This window comes from Phragmites australis, chromosome 5, assembly GCF_958298935.1.
Source record: "Phragmites australis chromosome 5, lpPhrAust1.1, whole genome shotgun sequence".
NCBI lineage: Eukaryota > Viridiplantae > Streptophyta > Magnoliopsida > Poales > Poaceae > Phragmites > Phragmites australis.
The window spans coordinates 42679611-42704437 of NC_084925.1; the positions used below are offsets into that span (position 1 = coordinate 42679611).

General features: G+C 43.8%; 2 protein-coding genes across 2 annotated transcripts; one reads left to right on the forward strand and one right to left on the reverse strand.

The window, feature by feature from the left end:
* Positions 1–10227: 10227 nt before the first annotated feature.
* On the reverse strand, positions 10228–13591 carry LOC133917714 (laccase-21-like). The gene is made up of 5 exons (XM_062361578.1): positions 13317–13591; positions 12536–12687; positions 12181–12425; positions 10990–12081; positions 10228–10648 (listed from the first exon to the last, which is right to left on the reverse strand). Exons 1-5 carry the CDS (start codon positions 13431–13433, stop codon positions 10518–10520), a joined length of 1737 nt encoding a protein of 578 aa, XP_062217562.1. The 5' UTR covers positions 13434–13591; the 3' UTR covers positions 10228–10517.
* Positions 13592–18637: 5046 nt separating this feature from the next.
* LOC133919804 (uncharacterized) lies at positions 18638–20221 on the forward strand. The gene has a single exon (XM_062364312.1). It carries the CDS (start codon positions 18758–18760, stop codon positions 19949–19951), a length of 1194 nt encoding a protein of 397 aa, XP_062220296.1. The 5' UTR covers positions 18638–18757; the 3' UTR covers positions 19952–20221.
* Positions 20222–24827: the final 4606 nt, after the last annotated feature.

Below are 24827 nucleotides of genomic sequence, written 5' to 3' on the forward strand. Positions count from 1 at the left end.
ATTTAGTGAATAAATTTGCAAGATTTTCATATAAATTAGTATGCATTACCTTTATTTTATTTGTTTTATGCAATTTATGAGTATAAAAGAACTTAAGGTTGATATGTGTAAGACCTCGTTATTAGGTTCTTCTATGCCTCTAGTATCAATCCCTATATTAAACAGCTGATACGTATAGTATAATAGTTATAGTATCGCAGTCAAACTTCGTATATAAATATTAAGGTTATAGAGTATAAAAGGTTACAAACCTGGCCGAACGGTCAACTAAACATAGCAAAGAGTAGAGACCCAAGCTACAAGCAGCTAGGATGCGAACACGACTTCTATAACTACTCTTTATCCTTGCATTCACCTCTAGTGAAATCGGCATCAGCTTCCTCATTTGAATGACAGCAATGGTAAGTATGAAAGATACTCAGTAAGCCCTATACTACTTTAAGCGTTGATAGATGCATAAACAGGTAATTCAAGGATAAGGTTTCATAGTTTAGTTTTAAGCGTAAAACAATTTATGCAGGTATCCAAGTGTATCATCTAGGATTGACTTAAAAATAGTTTTACCACTTCAAAACCACGTAATAAGCTATATTTATGGGGGTTTCGGTCCTAGGAGGGATACACCTCACTCTGTAGTTCCTATCATTACCTCTGGTATACCTCTAGTACCACGTAGCTTATGATGGCTTGAGCCAAGAACCTCATCACACGGACATCTAGTCCATACACTCACTCATCAAGACACACGCATCCAAAGTCTAGTCAAAACGGTTACCGCTATCGCATGTCCATGATCGTGAACACGGCTATTCGAATAGATTTAAACTCTGCAGATGTTGTACATTGTACCTACGCGATATGCTTAGCCTCCAACCATTGCAAGCAGAGGAGCGAATCATACCGAGACACTTCAATCACCTTTTCTGCTGGGTTTTTCTACGAGATTTACCCCCCAAGTACTAGTAGTCTTGTGCTGAACATCAGATTCTCTTTTTAAGCATTTACCGGTCTTTACACGCTCAAACAGAGGGTCATATAGTCATTTGACTACTCGCTGCTCTCAGCCTTCTAGTATGATGTCCAACTCAGTCTGGTGAAGGAAAAGTTAAGTTACATACACAGCACCAGCACGCCAGCGGCGGAAGGCAAAAAGCACGACGACACGTGGCTACACGCTAACAGAGAGCTCGAGGCGGCAACATGCTATCTACGTGGACGTGAGAGGGAACTGGGAGGCTCACCATCATCTGGGTCGAAAGAACGGGAAGGTAGCTGGCGGCGAGAAGCTGCAGCGACGATGGTGTTGGCTTGGCTTCGTGCGCGGGCGACTCCCATCAGGCTCCGGGTGGACAGACGGCGGCACAGGGACGACGGTGGCTCATAGGTGCTCCTAGGCAACTTGTGGGGTAGGACGTCGACGGTGAGGTCGCTGCGGCGGCAATGGCCAAGGTGGCAGTGCACTGGTGACGCGAAATGGGGGGGGGAGAGAGAGAGAGAGAGAGAGAGAGACCGGCCTACACTATTAATAGATGGGAGAGGAGAGATGGTGGTCATGTGACGTTGGGCGGATGTTGGCGGGCAGCGTCGCGGTGAGGTGGCGGTCGACGCCCACCATTTTCCTCACGGTATGGGCGGCCTACGCCGTCCACGTGCCGGCAGGGCGTGAAAGTCACGTGACATGGGCGCTCAAGCATGGGCGAAGGGAGAGCGAGAGAGAAGGGTGAGAGCGGGAGAAGGGAGGCCGACGGGATATTTTCCCTGAGAGGAGGAACGGCGGTCGGCGTTGCGGTGAGGTGAAGGAGGGAGGAGAGGTGTGGGCGCTTGTCAGATCACCAACATGCGGCGCGAGAGCGCAGGTGAGAGCAAGTTAGCGTGGCGCAGTCGAGCTGGGTCGGCAGCGCGGTGATGTGTGCCAAGCGTGCCAAGGGGGAGGAACGGCCGATTGGATCGGATGACTGGGCCGCACGCGGAAGGGAGAAGGGGAAGGGAGCCATGCTAACCGGGCCGAGAAAGAGAGATGGGAGAGAATTTGAGCCCAGGGTGAATAGGAGAAGAGGAAAGAAAATTAGTTTTGGGATTAAATTCAAAGGTGTGGTTTGAATTCGTTTGACTTTGGATTCAGATCAATTAAAATAAACATATTTGAATTATGATTTGAAATTGAATCTTGAGCTTTCTAAAATGATTTGAATCAAGGAATTTGAATTTGAATTGGATTTGAGCTGAATAGAACCTAAGAGTAGATTGTAAATTGAGAGACATTCAATTTGAAATCTCCACATAAAAAACTATAAAAACCTCAAACCAAGCACATGAATCAATCTACGTAGTGACTATTTTGGAAACAAATTTAGTGAAATTTTAGAATACTTAGTCCAACTAATATATATGAATGTATATACATTGGTATATATATACATTCATATACATATACATATTTCCTTGAGTTTAGTTAGCTTAATTAAACATAAAAAATTTAATTTGGAGTGAAATTTGTAATTAATTTACATGTTAAAACTTAGAATGTTACAATATGCTTCGTTAAGTAGTTTTTCATATATCTCGATTGCACTTGTGCAACACATGCATCATTATTCTTATAGATAATGGTGGGGGTGTTAGTAGTGTTCAAACCACCTGACTGCTGGATATTATTGATCACTCTTCTACGCCACACGTATTTCAGTGTGGCTTTATATAAAACTATTATTTTCGAGTGGTTCGTCGAAGTGGATACAAGATTTTGCTTTGATGATTTTCAAGATATTGTAATTCCACCACATAGGAAAACATAGCCAGTCTGTGATTTTGTTGTATACGGGTCGGATATATACCTAACATCTGCATATCCAACATGACAAAGAATATCATTCACGCCCATCAAAAATGACCATATTAGGTCATGATTGTGATTTTGGTGATTAATGACAACATAGTCATTGGGACTAACATATTTGTCAATAATATATGTTAGTAAATCTCATGGATGCAATACATGAAGAAGCCACCGAAGTTAGGATAAAGTTTAATTGAATTCAAGAAGTTCCAGAGAAATTGTTCTCACTGGATAGTCCGGTGCAGAGGAATTTGGACTCACCGGAGCATTTTAATGTTTTGTGCAGAAGTAAATTGACGTCATCGGATAATTCGGTGATGGGAGCAAAAGCACACTAGAGTATTTAACATAAGGGTTGATTTTCAAAGGAAACTGAAGTTAAGTACACCGTGTGATGTGGTGTTAAAGAGTAAGTACACCGGAGCATTTAACGGATGTTGTGCAAATGAGGGAATGAGAGATTTCAACACACCGGATGATCCGGTGATGAAGAAGCCAACACACCGGAGTGTTTTAGGAAGATGACAAAGTAGATGAAGGTCAACATACTAGAAGATCCGATAATCAGAATGTCTACACACCAGACTAATTGTACAGAGAAGAAGTGGTTCGGCTTGGTGCAAGACAACACATCAGATAGTCTGATGATGGAAGTGCAGCTTACACAGGATAATCCGGTGTTCAGAATGTATCCGAGGGGAGTTCCAACAGTAAGTATCCACCAATGTACACACCGGATGGTCTAGTGCTTGTATTATTATTGTCACTAGATCATCTGATATTCACAGTAAAGTTGAGCTGTTATAGCAGTTGATGGGTTTGAGACTATAAATACCCACTCACTCAGTCATTTGAAGTTGTTGGAGTGCAGAAAACCTCATATATACTTGAGAAGACATCCAAGCCATCAAAGTGCTTAAAGTATTCATCCAAGATGATTAAGTACAAGATTAGAGAGTGATTAGTGTTTATAGGCCTAGAAAGAAGTGCTGCTATATGCTACAACCAAGAGAGTGGATCAAGGAGTGATCCAATCGTGTACCGAAAGGTACGCCAGCGCCTTAAAGTCTTGATGACTCGTTAGTAACTTGTTGATCCTTTAACTTGGTGTGGAGCAACGACAAGAAGATTGTACAGGGAAGTGAGGGTCCTTGTCTTTGTGACTAAAGCTCCGAAGTGAAGATGACGTACAAGTGACCGGAAGAGAGGTTAGTGGTGAGACCTCATCTTGCTGGCTTGGTGACTCATCGTGTTCAAAGCCTTATCTTGGTGACTTGGTATCTTAATAGCCGTGACTGGAAGAGACATGACAACTGGGAGCATACCCTTTGTAAAACTCCAACGTGGACTAAGAGTGACTTATGTGCCACCAATACCATAGGATAAAAACCCCTTGTGTCAAGTTTGTCTCTCTACCTTATTTACGTTTTCGTATTTACATACTTGCAATTTATCTTGCTAAAGTAAGCTGCAATCCTTTTGAGTGGTAGAATAGACATACTAGATAAATTCAGATCATATTTAGATAGAAATTGAGATAGATTTATCTTGTGAAGTTTTCAGAGGCATTAGTTTATAAGTGTCATAATTCACCCTCCCCCTCTTAGGATATCACCGTTCCTTACAAGTGGGAAATGATTTTTCAAAACCAAACCACTTTAATATCTTCCGAGTGTAGTTTGGTTGATATACTAAAATTCCATCTGTCATATGCTCTAGCTGCAAACCTAAGCAAAACTTGGTTTTATAGGAATCTTTCATTTCAAATTCAGACTTCAAGTACAAGCTTGCTTCCTTTATTTCTTCTTCTGTACCGAAGATATTCAGATCATCCACATATATAGATATTATGCAAAATCCATACTGGGACATTCTTATAAATATATAAGGGCAATCCATGTTATTTGTGTAGCCTTATTTTCTAATATATTCACTCAAATGATTGTACCACATTCTATATGACTGTTTCAACTCATATAACGACTTTTTCACAAGAAATTCACTCAAACGATTGCACTTTCAGGTACCTCTACATCTTGCTCTTAATTATTTCTTATTGTAGTAGCAAAGTCCTTTAGTTTATCAGCGTTAATTTCAGCACACGCATTTTCGTTGGTTTCTTACTGCGTGGGAAGATTCAAATCTGGTATGATTACTTCCTTAGGTTCCATACCATCAACAGGTTTCAACTAGCTCCCCTTGTTTTTCTTTTGGGCATTTTTATGATTGGTTATAGTAAACTCTCATTCCCCACTTTCGCTAGACATATTCAACCATTTAGGACTTGAAAAATCAAACTTCTTGTTCTTTTATTGTTTTTCGGAGCTCCTAGGATAAGATGAGGGGTACCTTTTTTGGTACTTTCACCCTCTCCGGTGCATTATGTGTAGGCACATACGACTTAGTCACGCTCTTTAAATCACAAAAATATTCAAGCAAATTGTTTGCTAATTTATGCAAATCGATAATTTTCTGTACTTCATCATTTGCTTCACTAGTGCGATGATCATATGTCTCAATGCCTTCAGCCTGCCAAATAATTTCTCGATAGTTTTTATCTAATGGTATATTTCATCTCCCTAATGATGGAAAATTATTTTTATCAAATATATAGTCAGCAAAATGGGTCGTATGCAAATTTCCAGTTGTTGGTTCTAAATATCATAATATGGATGCAGTCTCATAACTGACATATATTCTAAAGGTACCATAGTTATTCGCTGAGGCAACGATATTGGTACATAAATCATACATCTAAATTGTGTAAATGGAAAAAATTCGGAATTACCCCTTGCACTAGTTGCATAGGTGAATGAGAGCTGTTGTATGTTAAGTGCTTTCCAGGACTGGCAAAGCCATACGATGATCACCTCGGTAATCCCCCTGGACCCGATTATTCCAGACATCAAGGGGGGACATCCTTATCGATTACTCTGATAAATGAAATAGGGACCACAACTAGGCCCTACCTAGACCACATGTCCCCAACATGTAGTAGATAAATTATAGTGCTGCAACAAAGGTTTAGCAATAAATTTTATTCTTTTAATCAGTGCTTCAACTATTCCATTCTAAGTCTAGACATGCGGTACATAATGTTCAACTTTAATTCTCATACCAGTGCAATAATCATCGAATGCTTTAGATGTAAATTCTCCAGTGTTGTCCATTCTAATGGATTTACTCGATGGTCAGAAAAATTATTCATGATTTGTATGGTCTGCGAGATTAACTTTGCAAAGGCGTAGTTACGGATAGATAATAGACATGCAAGCGACCACTTCGAGCATGCATCTATCAATACCAAAGTACCAAAACGGGCTAGATAGCGGCTGAATATGACCGCAAATATTCCTAGATTCGGTCTAGGAATACAGGGATTTCATCTTGTACTTTCAAGGTTGACAATCTTATTATTAATTTTCCGGTGGCACATGCAGAGCATACAAAATCTTCATGATTTGAAAAATTCTTTACATTTATGCTATGACCTTGTAAGTTAATAATTATGTTTCTCATCATTGTAAGATTGGGGTGACCTAATCTATCATTGTATAGGGAGAATAATTCTGCATTACGAAACACAGTGTTTAAGGTAGTGAACACTTCAGGTGCACTAATACGAGTGCAGTACAAGCCATTTCTCATGGAGGAAAGTTTTTCTAGTATTTTAACTTCACTATCACACTTAGTGATGAGTAGATGTTCTCTAGTATCTTTTTCACCAGTTTCTACATGAATACCGTTAGCGCAGATATAGAACTTAAAGATTTCGTGTAGATTCAGGTTACAACAATGTAATTCTCACAAGTAGAATGATTGTAGCTCTTCTAGAACATAATATACAATTATCACTACCAGCGACAACCATCAATTTTTAGAGCTATTTCTAATAAACTGAAAATACATTTTTTCTTTTAAGATAGTGTTTGTGGTTCCACTATCCACAATACACACTTTTTTCACTCAAGTGCCACAACTATTCAATAAATAAATAAATCATTCCATCATTCACATGTGGGAAAGAGCAGTAACAAGACTAAATGATTTATTAAATATCAAAAAATATTGTTTACACCTAAGTTTGTCTTCTAGAGCTTACATTATGTATTCAATCCTTCTAAAGTCAACAACTAAATAAATGGCTATTTACCCTAATTCTAGATAGAGTTTGTGAAATATCCAACCACTTCATCTTTAATGGCTTTCTTTTTCGTTTCATCTGTCATAGTATCTTCTATGGCAGTAGAGGAGGGTAAAGTAGAACCTTCCGCATCCTTCATTGGGAAGTCATTTACTGTCAGTGTCGGAGCATCATCAACCTCTATGTGAGATACTTCCCTTTCAACCGCGGTTACATTGTCCACCTGCATCCCCACTGCAATAGCGAGGTGTGCTTCTGGCTACTCCTCCTCCTTCTTCTTCTGGTATGCTTCCACAATATGCTTTGGTGTTTTGCAGATTTAGGACCAATGGCCCTAAACACCGCACTTGGTTCTGCTCACTATATGTTTTGACTTCAGTCTTTATCTTGTCATTATCATCACCAGGCTTGACCTTGTTTGTTACCAACTTTACTTCCTCCCTTCTCCCGCTTCTTATTGCGGTTCTTGTGTGCTTTGAAAGAGATGTGGTTGACTTCAAGACCGCATCTCTTTTCTTACGACTATGATAAGAAGTTATTATTTATGACTTCGTCATGTACTTTATGGAGCTGCAACATGTCAATCAGTTCAGAATACTTCTTGCATTTTGATTGATAGTGATTGCGTGTGGATTCTAGTGTATTCGGGTGGAAAGTGGAGACAGACTTCTTATTTTTCTCCTCTTTTATAATATATTTTCCACAGAGACACAGGAGTGTGCAAATATGGTGCTGCACGGAGTTGTACTCTCTGACATGCTTGTAGTCACAAAAACGGAGCCGGATACATTTTTGCTTTGCAAGGGGGTTGATAGTGTACTTAAGGCGCTCGAAACTCTCTTGCAGTATGATTCATGGTGCCTTAGCGCTTATCATGGCCATGTACTCATCCTTCAAAGTGGGGGAGAGATGGTGACGGAGAAAGTAAAATACATGATCATTCTCATTCTCCGTGGGAATCATTGCACTACTTGTTCCTAGACCAATTGCAGCGTAGAGTTTTTTTTCGCTCCTAATACAATCCGGACATCTAACATCCAAGTGAGATAGTTGCGGCCATACTCAGCTCATCGAACTCTTTGTTCATGATGTCAACCATCAATATATTTAAATGATGTAAGTATTGTTACTAGTAAAGTTACATCATGTTCCTAAATAATGCAAAAAAAATCTCAACATTTTCTATGCTATTATGTGAATATTACTGAATTTAAACACATAACATACAATTTAAACATTAACAATAGTCATTAATAGCATATAAATAATAATAACAAAATTAAATATCGCACAATAGCAAAAATAGATGCAAAATTAGAATTCTAGAGGTACTTTTATGTAAGAAATAGTATTTTCGATGTTTTCTGTAAAGTCTAAGGGTTTATATACAAAATTCTAAGATTTGTATAATTTCCAAAAACTATAATCTAATTTGTAAAATTTCTACAGACTCTCCTTTCCTCCCTCTATTTCGGCCCATTACTTATCGGGCTGGATTGGCCCAACTTCCCTGAGCCCGCATAAAGCAGTGCGGCCCAATCCGACGCCACATTAGGGTTAACTAACCCTAGCCGCAGCCCGTCACTCGTGCACTTGCTGGTGTGTGTGTGTGGCGAGCGTCGGCGAGATGACGTGCTGGTCAGAGTGGCCGCATGCGGCGACAGGCGGACGGCCTGGCGCAGTAGGAGCGCGGCGCGGCCAGCAAATCCAGCATGCGGCGCATACAGGCAGGTGACGGCGCTGCCGACAGCGTACGGTGCCCGTGCAGGGGCGGCCGGCAGCAGGCCTGCACCGTTTCGCATGCATTGAGCTGTGCGCCGATCGTTGGACAACCATGCTCGGGCTCCAACTCCCACACCGTTTCACCATGCGCCCATGTGCTTCCCTTCCCATCGAGGCATCGAGTTTCATCCCCTGTAGGCCTGCACCGCTTCGCATGCATTATGTTGAGCATTGAGCGCTGGACAGCCAACTCGATCAAAAACGTAGAGCGAGCTATGAGCCTATGAGAGACATAGGGGATGTTTGGATCCCTTGCTCCCCCTCACTTCACCTCACTCTGCTTGCCTTGCCAGGCAAGGAGAGGCAAAGCAGGAAAAAACAAGCTATTTGGTTCCTTACCCTACCATCTTCTTTCTTTCCCCTTCCTCTTCTCAACCGAGCAAAGCAACTTGCACACATGAAGAAATCTGCAGATTTGAGGGAACGGAGTTACCCAGGGAGAGCATAGATGTCTACTGCTAGATCGGGTACCAATTTCTGCCGCTGGGTGTCAATTTCCACCACCAGGTATCGGTCTCCACCACCAACCTTCGATTTCCGCGACACCTGCTTCCAAAGTCTACCGGGCTTCGCTTTTCGCATGCAATGCTGAGGCCGTCTTCTTGCTTGAGGGAGTGGGAGGCCTTGCTCACACATCACCATACGACCTTGCTCGCGCAAGAGCGCCAACTGCGCTAGCAAGGAAACCTTGCTGGTGCAGGCTAGATTGCCTAGCAAAGCAAGGAGATTGGAGGTACCAAACAGCCAAACCTTGCCGAGCAAGGCGAGGCGAGGGGGGCAAGGAATCCAAACACCCCATACACTCCAAAGGAGAAGCTCCTTGCTAGCTCGATTCCCATTCAACGGCTACAAAAGTTTTTTCAGCTCCCAATGCCCTGAACTCAATGGTCTGCACTCTGCAGTCTGCAACCACACATATCGGATCACCATGTGGGCTTGAACATTGAGGTGACAGGTGCTGGGCCTTGTTGGGCCATTGTGCTGTCTTGAGTCTTGCCTCGAGCACGTTTTTGTGCCGGCCCTGCCTTTTTTTTTTTGTTAGGCCAGGCCACCGTTTGTGCCCGTGTCGTGCTGTGCTTAGCCAGCCTAAAAAGCACGGTATAAATCCCAGCTCTATTCTCGAGTGGTAAAGTGGATGTGTTTCCAATGGCCGACTCATGTTCCAATTCATCAATTTCTTAATTGACTTATTAAATTATCTTTTATTAACAAATTGTTAGAAACAGTATGCTTATACATATTAAAAAAACAGTGTGCTTCCATTAAAACGAGAAACTTGTTAAATTAACAAGCACCAATCTATTTGTTGTTTTAAGTTTAAGATGTTTGATGAGATTCAGGGAATTTTAGTTTTACTCTATACGTGGCAATAGTTGTGTGGACATTTGCTTGAGGGTCTTAGATACCATATGGCTAGGAAGTGAATAGCTACGCAATATGGTTCGAAAATCGTGGCTTCATAGTATTAGAAAATATACGACACCCGGGTATATATTGCATTTGTATGAGATAGAAAACACATAGCTCCTTAGCAAACATGTTTCGTTACACTTACAAACAAACCAAAACAATTGAGTGATCCAACAATGTACTATTCCCTTCTAAACAAATGGAATAAAAGGCAAATGGCACTAATTACATGAATCTCAACGGAAAGCTAGATTTATTGGATGTACATCTCGACTAAAAAATGTATAGCGAATAACTTTTGTTTGACTGCCTTTGAAGGCAAACTGCTGTCATTCCGCTCTTTCATCAGCACTTGGGCATGTCAGGAGGAGGCGGCATCATTTTAGCCTCCGGGGTCTTCCCATCTTTCACAATGAACACGGTATCCATTCCCCACACCGTGTGGCGATCGAAGTGACAATGCATGAACCATACCCCTAAATAAGAAAAAAAACACAATGTTTAAAATAAAATTCACACAACATCATACTCCCTCCGTTTAAGAATGTAAGACATATTTTATTTCAAAAAAGTTAAACTTCATTGGTTTTAACCAACAAATAGTTAAATTGTATGCATGTTTAATATACAAAATTTGTTTTAATAAATTTGTATTTCGAAGTACTTTTAATATGATATTGATTTTATAGTAATTGATAGCATATTATAAGAAAAATCATCAGTCAAAATTTACTTTTGATGACTTTTAAAAAATAAAATACGTCTTACATTCTTGATCATAGTAGTTGTTTCATCAGGAATGTTATGAGTTACTCACCAGGATTTGCCGCACGGAAGCGGATTGCGGCCCACCCGGCCTTGGGCACGGAGACCGTGTTCTGGTACGGCGGGTCGACCAGGTTGTACCTGGCCGGGTCCTTGTTCTCGTCAAAGATACCGAACCCTCGGCCCACCGTGTAGAAGCTGAACCCGTGGAGGTGCATGGGGTGGCTCTCGGCGCCAAGGATGCCCGTGTCCTGGAACACCACCTCCACGACGGTGCCATACTCCAGCACCTTCACCTTGGTGCCCTGCTTCGTGAACCAGAACGCCTCCGGCAGGTCGGGGTCGGTGAAGTTGAAGAAGAACGGTGGCCTGTTGGGGAAGTCCGGCTCGTACACGCCGTGGATGGAGTAGTAGTAGGCGTCGAGGACGTCGACAGACGGGTTCACGAAGCTGACGTTGTTGAGGCTCGCCGCGAGGCGGTTTTTGCCGGGGCCATTGCACGTCTTGTTGGGCCCGCAGGGGAGCACGTTGACGGCGATCGTCACGAGCATGTGCTCGTCGACGTGCGTTGGTACGTCCACCGGGTATTCTTTGCTGACAAGGGACCGGAGCTGGGCCGTGTACGCCGTCGCCGCGTCGATGTCTTCGACGGCCGGCAGGTTGGGGAAGTCCGGCGGACCCGCCGAGGGATGCGCGTCTATGTACTCCAGGATGGCCGTGGCGGTGCTGTTGTCGAACGGGATTCCCGTGTTGGTCGCGAACGTCCTCGCGGCCATGTAGTATCGGCTGTTGCTTGAGCCGTCCGTGGCGCGGTCGGCCTCGAGGAGCACGTTCATGGTCTGACCCGGCGAGATCATGATGTGCTCGACGGTGAACGGCTTAAGGTAGCGACCGTCGGTGCCGACCACCGTGAGGCGGTGTCCGGCGACGCCGAAGAACATCTCGTTGGTGAGCCCCGCGTTGATGACCCGGAGCAGGTACGTCTTGCCGTGCTCCACGAGCATCCTGAAGGTGCCGTTCTTGGAGCACGGGAACAGGTCGCCGGGCTGGCCGTTGATGGTGTTCGCATCCGAAATGTTGACGTCGCCGCCGTCCCGCTTGTTCTCCTCGAGCAATTGCTCGACTTCTACATTCCACCACTCGCCTGCAGAATTTTAAGCCGCGCGTGCATTCAGATTAAAACAACGCATTACACGAACAATCATAACTAGCTAGCAGTAACAATCCAGTTAATTTCTCGCACCGAGGATGATGGGTATCTCCTTGTGGGGCTTCTTGTAGGGGTAGGCGGAGCCGCGCTTGGGGTGGATGACAATGGCGCCGTGCACGGTGGCGCGGTCGAAGTCGCTGTGCGCGTGCCACCAGAGGGTGCCCTCCTCCTCGGAGAAGATGATCCGCTGGGTGAAGTTGGCGCCGGGCTGAATGGGGCACTGCGTGATGTACTCCGGCCCGTCCGACCACGGGTTGCGTGGCTGGTCCACGCCGTGCCTGCACGCATGGCGGACGCCAGACACGTTGAGTAAACAGTAGTGGCACTCGGCAGGCGATCGATAAAGCTAGCATGCATGCACAAATGGCAGGATTAACACCGCACGTACCAGTGGATGGTGATGTTCTTGTTGCCTTGGTTGTAGACGTTGACGACGACGACGTCGCCCTTGCGCGCGTAGATGGTCGGGCCGGGGAACTGGCCGTTCACGGCGAGGATGGTCTTCTCGTGGCAGAGCCTTGTGACGTTAACCTCCTTTATCTGCAAAATATCACACACGTCGTTAATAATTGTCTTGGTCAATAATGCCTGTACCTGTCGCCGTCGAGGAATTTTAACTAGCAAAGCAGTGCAAGCTTTCAGGTGCCGGAAATGGAAGAATCTTTCTCCAAAAAAAGGAAATGGAAGAAATCTAGCTACTACTAGCCGTGTCCCATTCTTGCTTTCATCTAGTCATGACTATCACCAGTTCACATCAGGAAAATGGGTAAAATTGTAGCTTCCGTGATTAGTAAGATAACTAGGATTATTTTTAGACGAGCGTGACTAGTATATACTCGGAAGACAGCTAGCTTAGCTATCTAGGACTGCTTCCTTCTTATACAGTATCTTACAATTCAAATTGGATACTCAGCTGATGCAAATGAAGGCATCCAATTACATTGACCTAAATATTTGAATGTTATAAAACTATTTCCTCTCAAGAAGGAAACATTTATTTTCAAAGATCTGATGTTTTGCCTGTTGCATACTGCAGCGTATGTTCTTTAATTTGCTGAAAGAACAATGCAGGCATGCGCTCAGGCTCAGTAGATTTGATGGTGCAGATACTCAAATACAGGTGCATGCAGCTCTGAAACCCATAAATCCAAGTGGATCGATCGACTTACAAAGAAATCGTAGTGATTAGCCCTGGAAGCCTGGGTCGGGCTAACTGCAACTCCAAAGGTTAGCACCACACCTAGCAGTAACCAAAGCACTGCAGGAGGAACCTTAGCTACACCCATCGTCGGGCGGTCGTCACCCGATAACGCTGATTACGGGCAGGAAAAGAAAGCTGTGTCTGTCTGTGTGTACTCTGTTTGAGCAAATGGAACGTGTTTAATTAGTGGCAAGCAAAGCTAGCCAGAGAGTGCAATGTGCTCTTGCCTAGCTTGCCTTGCTGCGATGATTACCGATGCTCATCCGGAGCAGACGCAGCAGGTATTTATAGGAAATAACGGGACGGGAGCCAACTATGCACGCACGTCGGCTGTTCCTAAACTATATTGTTTCTGATAACTTCGTATGATTGTCTTGCTAGGTGCTTAACCACTCTTCAACGTTTAGTAATGTTTCTCTCCGACGACAAATGGTGGCTCCAGAAGCCCCTTAGCGTGAGTTGATTGGCGGCCTCGCCGCGGTGTGGCGCGCGCGAGCGTGTGATGACGACGGCGACGACGTCCAATGCTTGAATCTTTCCCTGGAACTACTGGCACGACGGCGACATTTTCCAGTTAGATTAGATTAAGCAATACGCATGCATTCAACTGGAACAGGTGGTTTTCAACGCATGCTTCCGATCGACACTACTGCATACAGAGCATGCTTAACTGCTCTGATTGCTGTAGCTAGGGTTAATTCAGACTATTAATATATGCTCAAGTTTGAAGCCTGAGGTGATCAATTTTGACTCTAGCTGATGAACGCGGATATAACGAGCGTTTGTAGTGCCCAGGGGACCTGGCTTAGCTATACAAACAAGAAGACATTTCTTTTTCAATCCGACTGTCAATTCAATATGCATGCATGCATATGCACGTGCATGCTACTAGATACGAACCATTCAATATGCGTGTGTAGCTAGGATGATAGTTGGGTGCATGCATGCATTCATGCATGGCTGACTATCTTACTTGCATGACAAATGCATGCATGAGTGCGGGAGCGATTTTTTCTGTCCAACGATTCACTCGGTGCAATTGGGTGCAAGCAATGGAATAAGAAATTTCCACTAGCCTTGTGGGCGCAGATGGCGCCATCACCTAATACTAGCAATTAAGTCGAGCTGATCTAGCTACCTTGTTTGTCTCCGTTTCTCTCAGTCATTAGAATCTCTCAAGCAACTGTTTGCAAGCAAAAAGCGGACCAGTTTCTTGGTTTTTTGTTTTGACTTTTTTTGTTTGCCTGATATATGTTTGAATTTTGACTTAACGAATGAACGAAAACGAACGTGAATGCGTATAGACCTGGCAACTAGTGCATGCATGGGTTACGATACGTAACTACGTAAGCAATCACGTATGGATGACCCGACCCTCATCATGAGAGCCAATAGAAGAGCCCAGCACGAAGGAACTGGGCATTAGTGGCGAAGCTAGAGCGAAATAGAAGGGTGCAAAATCTTACCTACGCACATAGTTTTACGCTCGATGGACTGCTGTGGGTGCAGAAGTTTGAGCCGTAGGAGGTGCGATAGAGGTAAAATTCTGAGAGTCAGCATTGATTTTTGATTTTTGTGTAGGTGCATCTGCACCCCCTGCTTTCCATGTATCTTCGCCCCTGCTGGACATACGTCAGGAAAATTTATATAAGGCAGTGTGCACACACCTAATTATATATGTAGCATCTGTATATTTTTCTACTAATTTTGCAACAAATTAAAGAAAATGCTGAAAATGGCAGATGTAAATGTATATATTGGTGTATCCATATTCCGATGAAATGTTGTAGTGTTACGATTTAATCAATCATATTTTCTGGCTTTCTTGTATTGTGTAGCTATATTTCGGTGAAATATGATAGTATTACAGTTTAATTACTCACACTTTTTAGTTATACGTTTATTTTTGGTGGGAGCGTTGCGGTTCTTGCATTTCTGTGGGCATACAGGCTAGATGAGGAACGGTCCGAGGCTCAGAGCAAATGTCGAACACGAAGTTTGCGACCTAATTCTCGGCGGCCCCGGCACAGATGACATTGACGTTTTAGATACTTGCGTCGACTTTTTTTAACTTTGTCCACCATATCTACATTAGGCATTCGTACTAGGATTAGACACATGAAAGTGATTTGCATAAATTTATCTCAAAACCAAATATTTCTACTAGATATACCTAACTGATATGCTTAGGTTTGTCTCGATACTTATCACTTGGATTAATTAGATACACAAGAGTGACATGTTGTAATGGTTAAAGTTGTACTTTGGCTGTGTCCATTTCAAAATGTCGCTCAGATATGTCACTGCAAGGGATCGGAATAGTTTGCACCGTTGAACGTTTTTGTTCCCGGATCAAAGTTATATACAACTATAATTAATGTGCATTAGTACCATGTCTGCACTACTTTCTAGTAGTTTTGATGGGAAATACAACTTCACATCCACTTCACTACTACATAAACGGCTATAAATATCGGCTCATTACTACCGATTGTGTAAGAATTATCACTGAAAATGTAGCACTGTCGGTTCTTAACCTCCCGCGCCCAAACAATGATTTAGCTCTTAAAAACCGACATTAAAACTGATTATCAGTGCTGGTTCTAACCACGAACCGGCACTGATACATCGGTTCTAACCTTGAACCGCCACTGATAGTTACTAGAGTACCAGACCCAAATTTTATTTCTAATGTAGCTTTAGCTCTCCCGCCCGACTCAGCTAACATATGCGTTCTCTCTGCCTTATCTCTTCCAATGCTCTCTCTCCGTTATCACTTTTCAAAACATCCAAGAGCATGCCCATGACCGACCGGGAGACGGAGGAGACGAAGAGAGTCCCTCCATCGCCGCTACGGTGGCGACCGAGCGGAAGGGCAAGAAGGTTGCAGTTCCTTCCCTGATGCCTTCCCCGCCAAGCTCGGCGGGTAGCAGTCCACCCATCACCTCCCCCCGTCGTATTTTTCTCGAAAGTGAGAGAGTTGAGCTTCGTCGCCACGGTGGACAACGTCAAGAGGAGGGTGATGGTCTCGTGGACGGAACCAGTGGTGGAGGGACGTTGCGATCTTGGATAATTCTTGCTTACTTGTGCTGTGGGAGTTAGGATCCTATCATTCTTGTGAGATCTTGGGGATGGTTTAGTGTACTGAAGGTGAGAAATTGTGCGTCATCCTAGAATAGAGGCGGAATCCTTGAGCGAATGTTAGAGCTAATTTGTTAGAGCTATTTTATCTTTCTGCTTTGCTTTGGGTATCAATGATCTTGCAGTGATTTAGGTGGGAGAATTCTTGGGTAAATGTTAGGAATAATTTGTCTTTCTGTTTTGCTTTGAGTAGTGACATCTTGTAGTGATTTAGGTACATATTCTTAGGTTGTTTGTATTGAATTTGATTGTAAGATGGGTTTGTATATATGAGATAAGTCGATTTGAGTATATGTCGTCGGTGGCGGTGGTGGGAGCACCGCGTCGAGCGTCGATAGGAGCGACAGTCGAGCCGGATGTTTACTTTTTTTGGCTTCTGAAAACCTTTTCATTATCGGTTAGAGTCACGAATCAGCAGTGAAAAGAATATTCAATATCGGTTCCAAAACCGATACTGATAGTCACTGACTATTAGCGTTGAGTAATTAGTGGCGATTCAATACCTAGCACTGATAGCGATTTTGAACCGCTACTGATGTCTAGCTTTCTAAGTAATGCTTGTGCACATATGTATAATTCTATCCGTCTATTTCTCGAGCATGATATTCATCAATTAATTAATTCTTTTATATATCCTATGATTTTTTTCACTACTCTTTTAATGGTAAACCATGCGGAACCATCCACATCTACGCAAATGAAGTAGCTTTTGTTGGGCATTTCTTCTTTGCTTGCTTGCTTGCTTGAACTAGGCAAGGATAAGAAAGAAAGAATCACCTCATGGTCAATGCAACAAAAAGCCAATCCCGTCTCCGGCTTGGCAAAGTACTAGTCTGAATATTTGTGCAAACCGTGTAATATATCTGTTGGCCGGAGGAAACTAGGAAGGTTCAAACTTTTCCTTGCTTGTCTCTTCCCTCAAAATTAAGATCATTTCAACGCATGTCTGTCTTGAACACATGCATATACCAGTTTGGTAGTATTCACGCATCATCTTTCGTAACAGGTCAGCTTGTCATGCTAAGGCTGCAGGAAGGGAAGCTGAACAGATGGTTCCTCTCGTCCCTGCTAAACAATTCCGTTTAGACTTCACGCGCAGCGCCCTGGTCTCCTCTAGACGTGTCGCCACGAATTTCCTTTTATCATTTGGCGAGGCAAAACCATGGATCAGTTCTTTCTTTATGGGTAGAATCGAAGAAAATTTCGCATGGTTTGAGAGGAAAGAAAAACATAATCTCCTTAAGAGGCACGTGTATGCGGGGACAAAACGTGCTAAACATGCATACTAGGAAGAGCTTGGTACCCACTGATATTGCCAGAGGCTGTTCATTGCTTTCAATATAAGTCCTTCGTAGCAAAGCGAAGGAATTTTGTAAGATTTCAATCCTACGGAAAAATGTGTGCTATTTTTTAAATTGACATATACAAAAATTAAATTAAAAAATTTTAAGCGGTGGGGCTAACCGCCTCCTGTGAGTGCGACAAGAGCTAATCGCACTCTCAAATGGCGGTAAGTGACGCTACACAATGAGCGTTCAGGGTAGTGCCTACCCACCCACTGAGAGGCCGGTAAGGACTAACCACTCTCTTAGAAAGCTAAAGGCTTCCGGTGCCACGTTGTCATCCTTATCATTCTCTAAAGGTGCTACAATAATTTTAGAAAACGGTAGACACCTATTTATATAAATATTATCATTATAAATCTATTTATTTAAATATTAATAAAAAACTCTTTTCGCCCTCAGGTCCAATAACCATTGAAAAACCGTATGCGAGAAACTTTTAAGCGCATATCGACAACCTGCTTCGCCTCTTGGCACAACATAGTTGGCCCGACCACCAGACGGGAGGGGAATCGGCGGATCTGGCGCGGGGAGCGGTCGCGAGCGAAATCAAGCGGTAGGTGAGGCGAGGAGGACGAAGCGCTCGGTCCGGGATGGCGGTGGCAAAGATGACACCGTTAGGAGATGGGGCCACATGTGCTCTACTGTTCTTTTATCGTGATCTGCTCAACTGACGACACGTTAAAATTTTCAGCATCCAGGCCCACGGGCTTGACCATGGGCTGTACAAGTGCACGCTATTTGTTTACCTTTTGGCCCAAACCAAGTGGTTTATGGGGAAAAGCACCGTGAATTTTGCCCCAATGGTTTACAGCTTGTCAGTTACCGGCGCGCGCTCTCCAGTCCAGCCTCACGCCACTCAGCCATCTGCTATCCCTTCCCATCCGCCGGCTCGTCTCGACGCCGGCACGCCAGTGTCGCCGCGATGCTCCTCCTCTTCAGACAACCTGTCCTCTCCGTCCCGGCCCTGTCGCCCTTCCCCTCCCCCTCCACCTCGCGCTTCCGCCCCCTCCCCTGCACCACCTCCTCCACATCTGCTTCCACAGCCGCATCCGAAAACGACACCGCCACCGCCACGCCCTCCTCCTCCTTCTCGGTGGAAGAGTACCTCGTGACCAGGTGCAACCTCTACCCCAACGTGGCCTCCCGCGTGGCGCCGGAGCTCTCGGCCATCAAGTCCCCCTCCAAGCCCGACGCCGTTCTGGCCTTCCTCGCCTCCGCGCTCGAGCTCTCCCCGCCGCTCATCGCTGTCGCCGTCGCGCGCGACCCGACGATACTCACCTGCAGCGTGCCAAGGACGCTCGCGCCCCGCGCGGACGAGCTCCGCGCGCTCGGGTTCACCACCTTCCAGATGGGCCTGCTCGTCGCGCGCTGCGGTGCTGCCGTCTTCCGCTCCCGTGCGCTCCCGGAAAAGATCCAGTTCTGGCTTCCCTACCTTAGGGGCCGCGTCGACAAGCTCGTCGTCACGCTCAAGGGCAACCCTGGCCTCCTCACCGCCGACCTCCGGACGGCCAGGTCCACCATCGCGCTGCTCCAGGAGGAGGGCACCCTCACTGACGATGACGTTGGCTGGTTCGCCGCCTCCTACTGCTCCAAGCTGCTCGTCGCGAGCCCGGAAGAGGTAGACGCCGTCCTGGCCCGAGCCGACGAGTTCGGCGTGCCGCGCAGGACGCGGCCGTTCAAGGACGCGATCGTCGCTGCGTTTAGCGCGACGCCGGAGAGGCTCGCCTGGAAGGTGGCGTTCTTCAGGGACGAGCTCGGGTGGACGGAGGCGCAGGTGAAGATGGCGGCGGCCAAGATGCCGACGCTGCTGACGGTCTCCGCGGAGCGGCTCCGGAGGAACTGGGAGTTCCTGACCAAGGAGGTCGAGATGGACGCGGAGCGCGTTGCCAACTTCCCGGCGCTGCTCAGGTACGACCTGGAGGGCCGGCTCGTGCCGCGGTTCCAGGTGATGAGGGTGCTGCAGGTGCGGCGGCTGTGGCGCGGTAGGGATTTCAACAACATTGCCGCCATCACGGAGGAGGACTTCGTGGCCAAGTTTATCAGGCCGTTCTTGGTCAAAGTCCCAAACTTGGCAAAGATTTACGCGGCCGCCGTCGCCAAGAAGGATGCTCAGTAGCTGATATAGTGTAGAATCCATGAGACGCTGAACCGCTGGAGAGCTCATACTTGTGGATTTCTCAACATTGTCTGCTGGTATATGTAACTCCGATGTAGAGTACAGTTTTGATGTAAGTTTTTTTTAGATGGTTTTGATGTAAGATTACATAATAGTATGAAACTGATGGACTGTGTAAACTGGTGTATGTGTGGCATAATTGTGGCATTTGCCATTTTGCCAGAATTGCAGTTCTGAACTTCTTTTAGTTATGCTATTTCTGTTTGAATATGATTGCATTGAACTTGTTTCAAATGGCATCTGTGGGAAGTAGTCTTACCGTAGATGCAGAGGATGTTTAGCAGGCTCCAGGTCCAGATGGCATCTATGGGAAGTAATCTTCTCTCCCATGTAGGCCAAGGTCTCCAGCAGACATGCGTAGTCTCTTTGGATGAAATGTTACGATTGAAACGTGTCCAGCAATTTTAGTGCCGTTTTTTAGGGCCTAAACAACGTTACTTGAATAAAATAATTTTTCGAAACCTCGCGAGAACCATCCAACTTGTCCCTACGCAAATTCGTACTAAACTTTATGTTGTCTTTCCAACGAGCCATAAAGCTTCGCCATCGGAGCTCAAATGCCAACAGAGCTTCGCCATCGCTGTTCCAATGCCGACACTTGGCGAAGTTTCAATTCAATTTCGTAAACATTCCTAGCTATCACCGGTTATCGGTTTCTAAAAATCTCAGACCTGCTCAAAGCACGCCTTATCAATATAATCTTCTCTCGCAGATAGGCAAATGTCTCTAGCATTCACGCTTAGCCTCTTTGGATGAAATATTACGACCGAAACTCCTCTAGAAACTTCAGTGTCCTTTTTTAGGCCTAATCGACGTTTCTGAAAAAAAATGATTTTTCGTCTTTGGATTAAACATTTTTTGTTGCACTGTAAAATATTCTGCTGAGATGGAGAACTGTATTTGTCGAGGATGGACGAAACTGGTACTGCAGTTCGGCTATTTTGTTGGTGTGGGACAATGGCGCTGTCATATAGTAGTAAGATCGCAGGCACGAAAGCACCCAAGGCTTCGACGTGGTTCGCTGCAGGCCTACCATCTCGTAGCTTGTTCGACTCTGAAGATCAGACAGAAACCAGAGGCCTGTTCTTATGGGTTCAGAAGAGAAGCGTCGACATGGATACTCTGATTGCTACTTTTAATTAGAGCATCGGCAGACGGACTTACTGAAAAATCAAGAGTGTTCGACCCTCCTATCTTTTTTAACTAATTCGATCCTCCAATCCAGCTCAGTTCGAAAAAGGAATCGTGAGTCAGTAAATTCCAAGCGGTGCCTTCGCGAGTTGCAACACAGTTCTGAACGAGCTCGTTGTCACATTTCCTCGGCTCAACGGTCGGCATCAATTTCAGGGTTTGTTGCTTGCCAAATCTTACTACGCCACAACTTAGACGTGTGTTTGCATCAACATCATAATTATGGCTTATCGAACTTTCATAGGTCCTGTTTGGATAAGTTGTAGCTTCTATAGAAGTAGCATATGGTTGGATGGCTAAGGAAGCGATTATGGTAGCTGGGTTTCTGAGCGGGGAAGAAAGCCGTTTGGATAGACTAACTATTTGTGGTAGCTGTGATTGAATGAGAAAATGTCTGAAATGCCCTTAGTTTAGCTGAATAGTTGTAAATATGTTGTTTAAACGTAATTAACCTATTTAAATCCTGATAAAACTGCAATGACATATGTAAACAATGACATCAAACAATACATGCATCCATCATAGAGAATTTTTGATAAATAGTATGTTATATGAAGTTACAATACCAAAGTCTTATTGGTCAAATAGTAGTAGTAGCATGTAATAAAAATATTCCTAAGTTTTACTTGCCATGTAGTCCTGATCAGTGTCACATTTTTCAAACTTTTCATCACGCAAGGCATTGTCTTGCAAGAGTTATTTAAGTTTGCTTGAGCGCCTTGGGTACGCCGGTTTACCCAATAAAATCCTCAATTTCATCTTTAAAACATTGAATGACCTCTCAATTACATTCCAAAGAGAAGAATGAGCATGATTAAATATTTCATACTTTCCGCTTGGTTATCGTCCTTGATGAAATTCCTAAAGGTGATACTTGTTTCACTCCTAAGGTGCAAAAGTACCCTTGCTTGTTTGGATATCTGAAATCATCAAGATTGTACATACCTACATGCAAGGTCACATATCAACGATGAGTACAAAAAAATTGAACAGTTATTGGATTAGTGAAAATTGTTACCTGTAGGGGGTGAGGGGAACTTGTCGCATATTTTCTTAATGAGTCGTTGAATATGCGAGTATCATGCACTGACCTGGCCATCCGGCCACCATAAAAGTAAATATCATATCAAAGTCAAAAATAACCATCACATTTTGAGTTGGATAGCCACATCGACTGGTGTGATTAACAATCTCATCATAAGTACAATGACATGTATATATGTGCCATCTATAACACCAATGCATCTATTAAAAGAAGAGAAAAATCAACTATCTTGCAGTCTTGAATACATGATGATAAAGTTTGGATCTCTAGATTTAATATTTTTCTATCTAACGAACTCAACCTAGCATAACAATAACAACTCATTGATCCATGCATGCATCTCTAATCCATCCATACCTTGATACAATAAAATCAAACTTATTTATATTAAAATAGTGATCCTAATAATTACTATGGCCAATGTTCAAGTACCGCTGTCTACTCAAAATACACAACAATAAAAAAATTATAAAGTAAAATCAAATTTTAAATTACTACTAGTTTCCTACCTAGTTAACAAATGAAAAAAAACATCCTATTGCATACATTCCCACTTTCCTGGTACTCGAACAAGAGCTTAGAAAAACATCCTATTTCATAGTTTATATACAATTAGTTATGGGCACAAAACACTGTCGCTTGTGGCATCATCACAGGAAAATGAATATTTCCCTTCATACGGTTGCTAGTTCTCAAAGTTGGGAATGGACACTTGGCAGTAGACAATTTACAACTGGGCATCGTTCATTTTGGGCTGCAACCCAATGGATTATTTACAGAAGAACATCTATTGGGCCAAATGCCTAAATCTAATATTTATTACACATAATTCAACAGCATGCCAGGGGAGGGGGGGGGGGGGGAGTTGGAGGGCCCAACGTGCACTGCGTCGCTATTACTGGTTACTATTAGTTTTCCGTTTTCAGCTGTGTTGGCACGAGTTGGTATTCCTCTCATTCAAAAAGAAACAATACGTAGCACCATAACAAACCATCAGGATTTCTAATACATGTACTGCGTGTGATCATGTGAGGATGGCTCTAGCACTACGGAGATTTAATATGAACTCAACCGTGGCAGCTTCACGGAGACCTCCTCTATTCCTTAGTGTGCGTTTAATCGGAGGGTGAGATTAGATAATATATAGTCATTTTATATTTTTCTGTATGAATAATCTAATTTTCTGTTTGATTGAGATAAGTAAGTTTTTTTAATTGGTGGGATTAGAATGGATATTATGAACCGATTTTCTATTTAGTTAGTGGGATTATAGCGAATATGATGATCCATTCATATTTATATGCATTTCATAAGTATTTGGATAAATTTGTGCATGTTTGAATTTGTTTAAATTCAAATTGAATTAAAAAGAGAATATCACATGAAATGATAAAAATGCATATAAGTAGAGCATTACAAAGAAACTTAATTTTTCACCATTTTTTTATAAATTAATACATTATATGAGAAGAATATTAATGAATTTTTCTAGATTTTTGTAAATTTATTTGAAACATTAAAAATTGTTAGAAGTTGTAAAAATAAGCTTCTTTTAATTTTTTTAATTAAATATTGGCTCATGCTTTTTAGATCAAACTAATTAAAACATGTTGCTAGTGAGATTTAGTTTGCTCAGGAAAACGTTTAGAATTTTTAGACCAATTTTGTATTTTAAAATAAAATTGAAAATTAAATGAAAAATCACAACGCACACATACGAGAGCACGGATGAGCCTGGGCCGCTCGGTCCAGCCAATTTCGACTATCAGCTCATCCAAGATCTGAGAGAATATTCCCACGCCCTGATCACCTCATCCACCGTGGCCACCCAACCAAACATTAAAAAAAAATGGATGGCCTTCTCCGGATGGCTTGGTCCATCCATCCAAACACACGCTTAAAAATGGTCATATGCATGCATTAAGTTCCCCATTTCAACAAATGCAAACTTACAACATGCACAAAACTGCAAATTTGATATTTGTAAGTGCCATTTTCAACAACATTTCTAATTTTTTTCAGGCATCCAAGTACTATAAAATGATCATGGCTCTAAGAAAAAGAGTCACAGCGCATAGCCGCACAGACATTATGGCAAACGCCTATACTATGTGCGCAGAGCCCACGCACGTATACGCAACCAAGTTACCGAGAACACCTACACTATCCTAAGGACGACAAATAAGGTGAGCGCGCGAACATACACCCATTCCTATACCTTGACGACACGTTGGTCACACTCGACGGCACGGAACAGCCCTTACGCCGGATTCATCGTCGCCGCCAGAAGCACGTCGAACGGCGGTGCTGCCAGATCTGGGCTGAGTGCGTCGGGTGGCAAGGGTGGCAGGGCTGGCTCCACCTGGCGAGCATGCCGAGTGGCGATTGTGGTAGGCTAACAGGGCAGTCGACTGGCAGTACAACTACAACTCACGGCGGTGCGGTACAGTGACGGCTGACTGGTCCTGCTGCCAGATCTAGCTAAGGAGGGGTGTTGGGCCCGCCTAGGTGGTGTGCTGACCGAGCAGGGGCGACAAGGGGCGGAGGCGGCTAGGATGCTACGATAGGGCTAACGGGGAA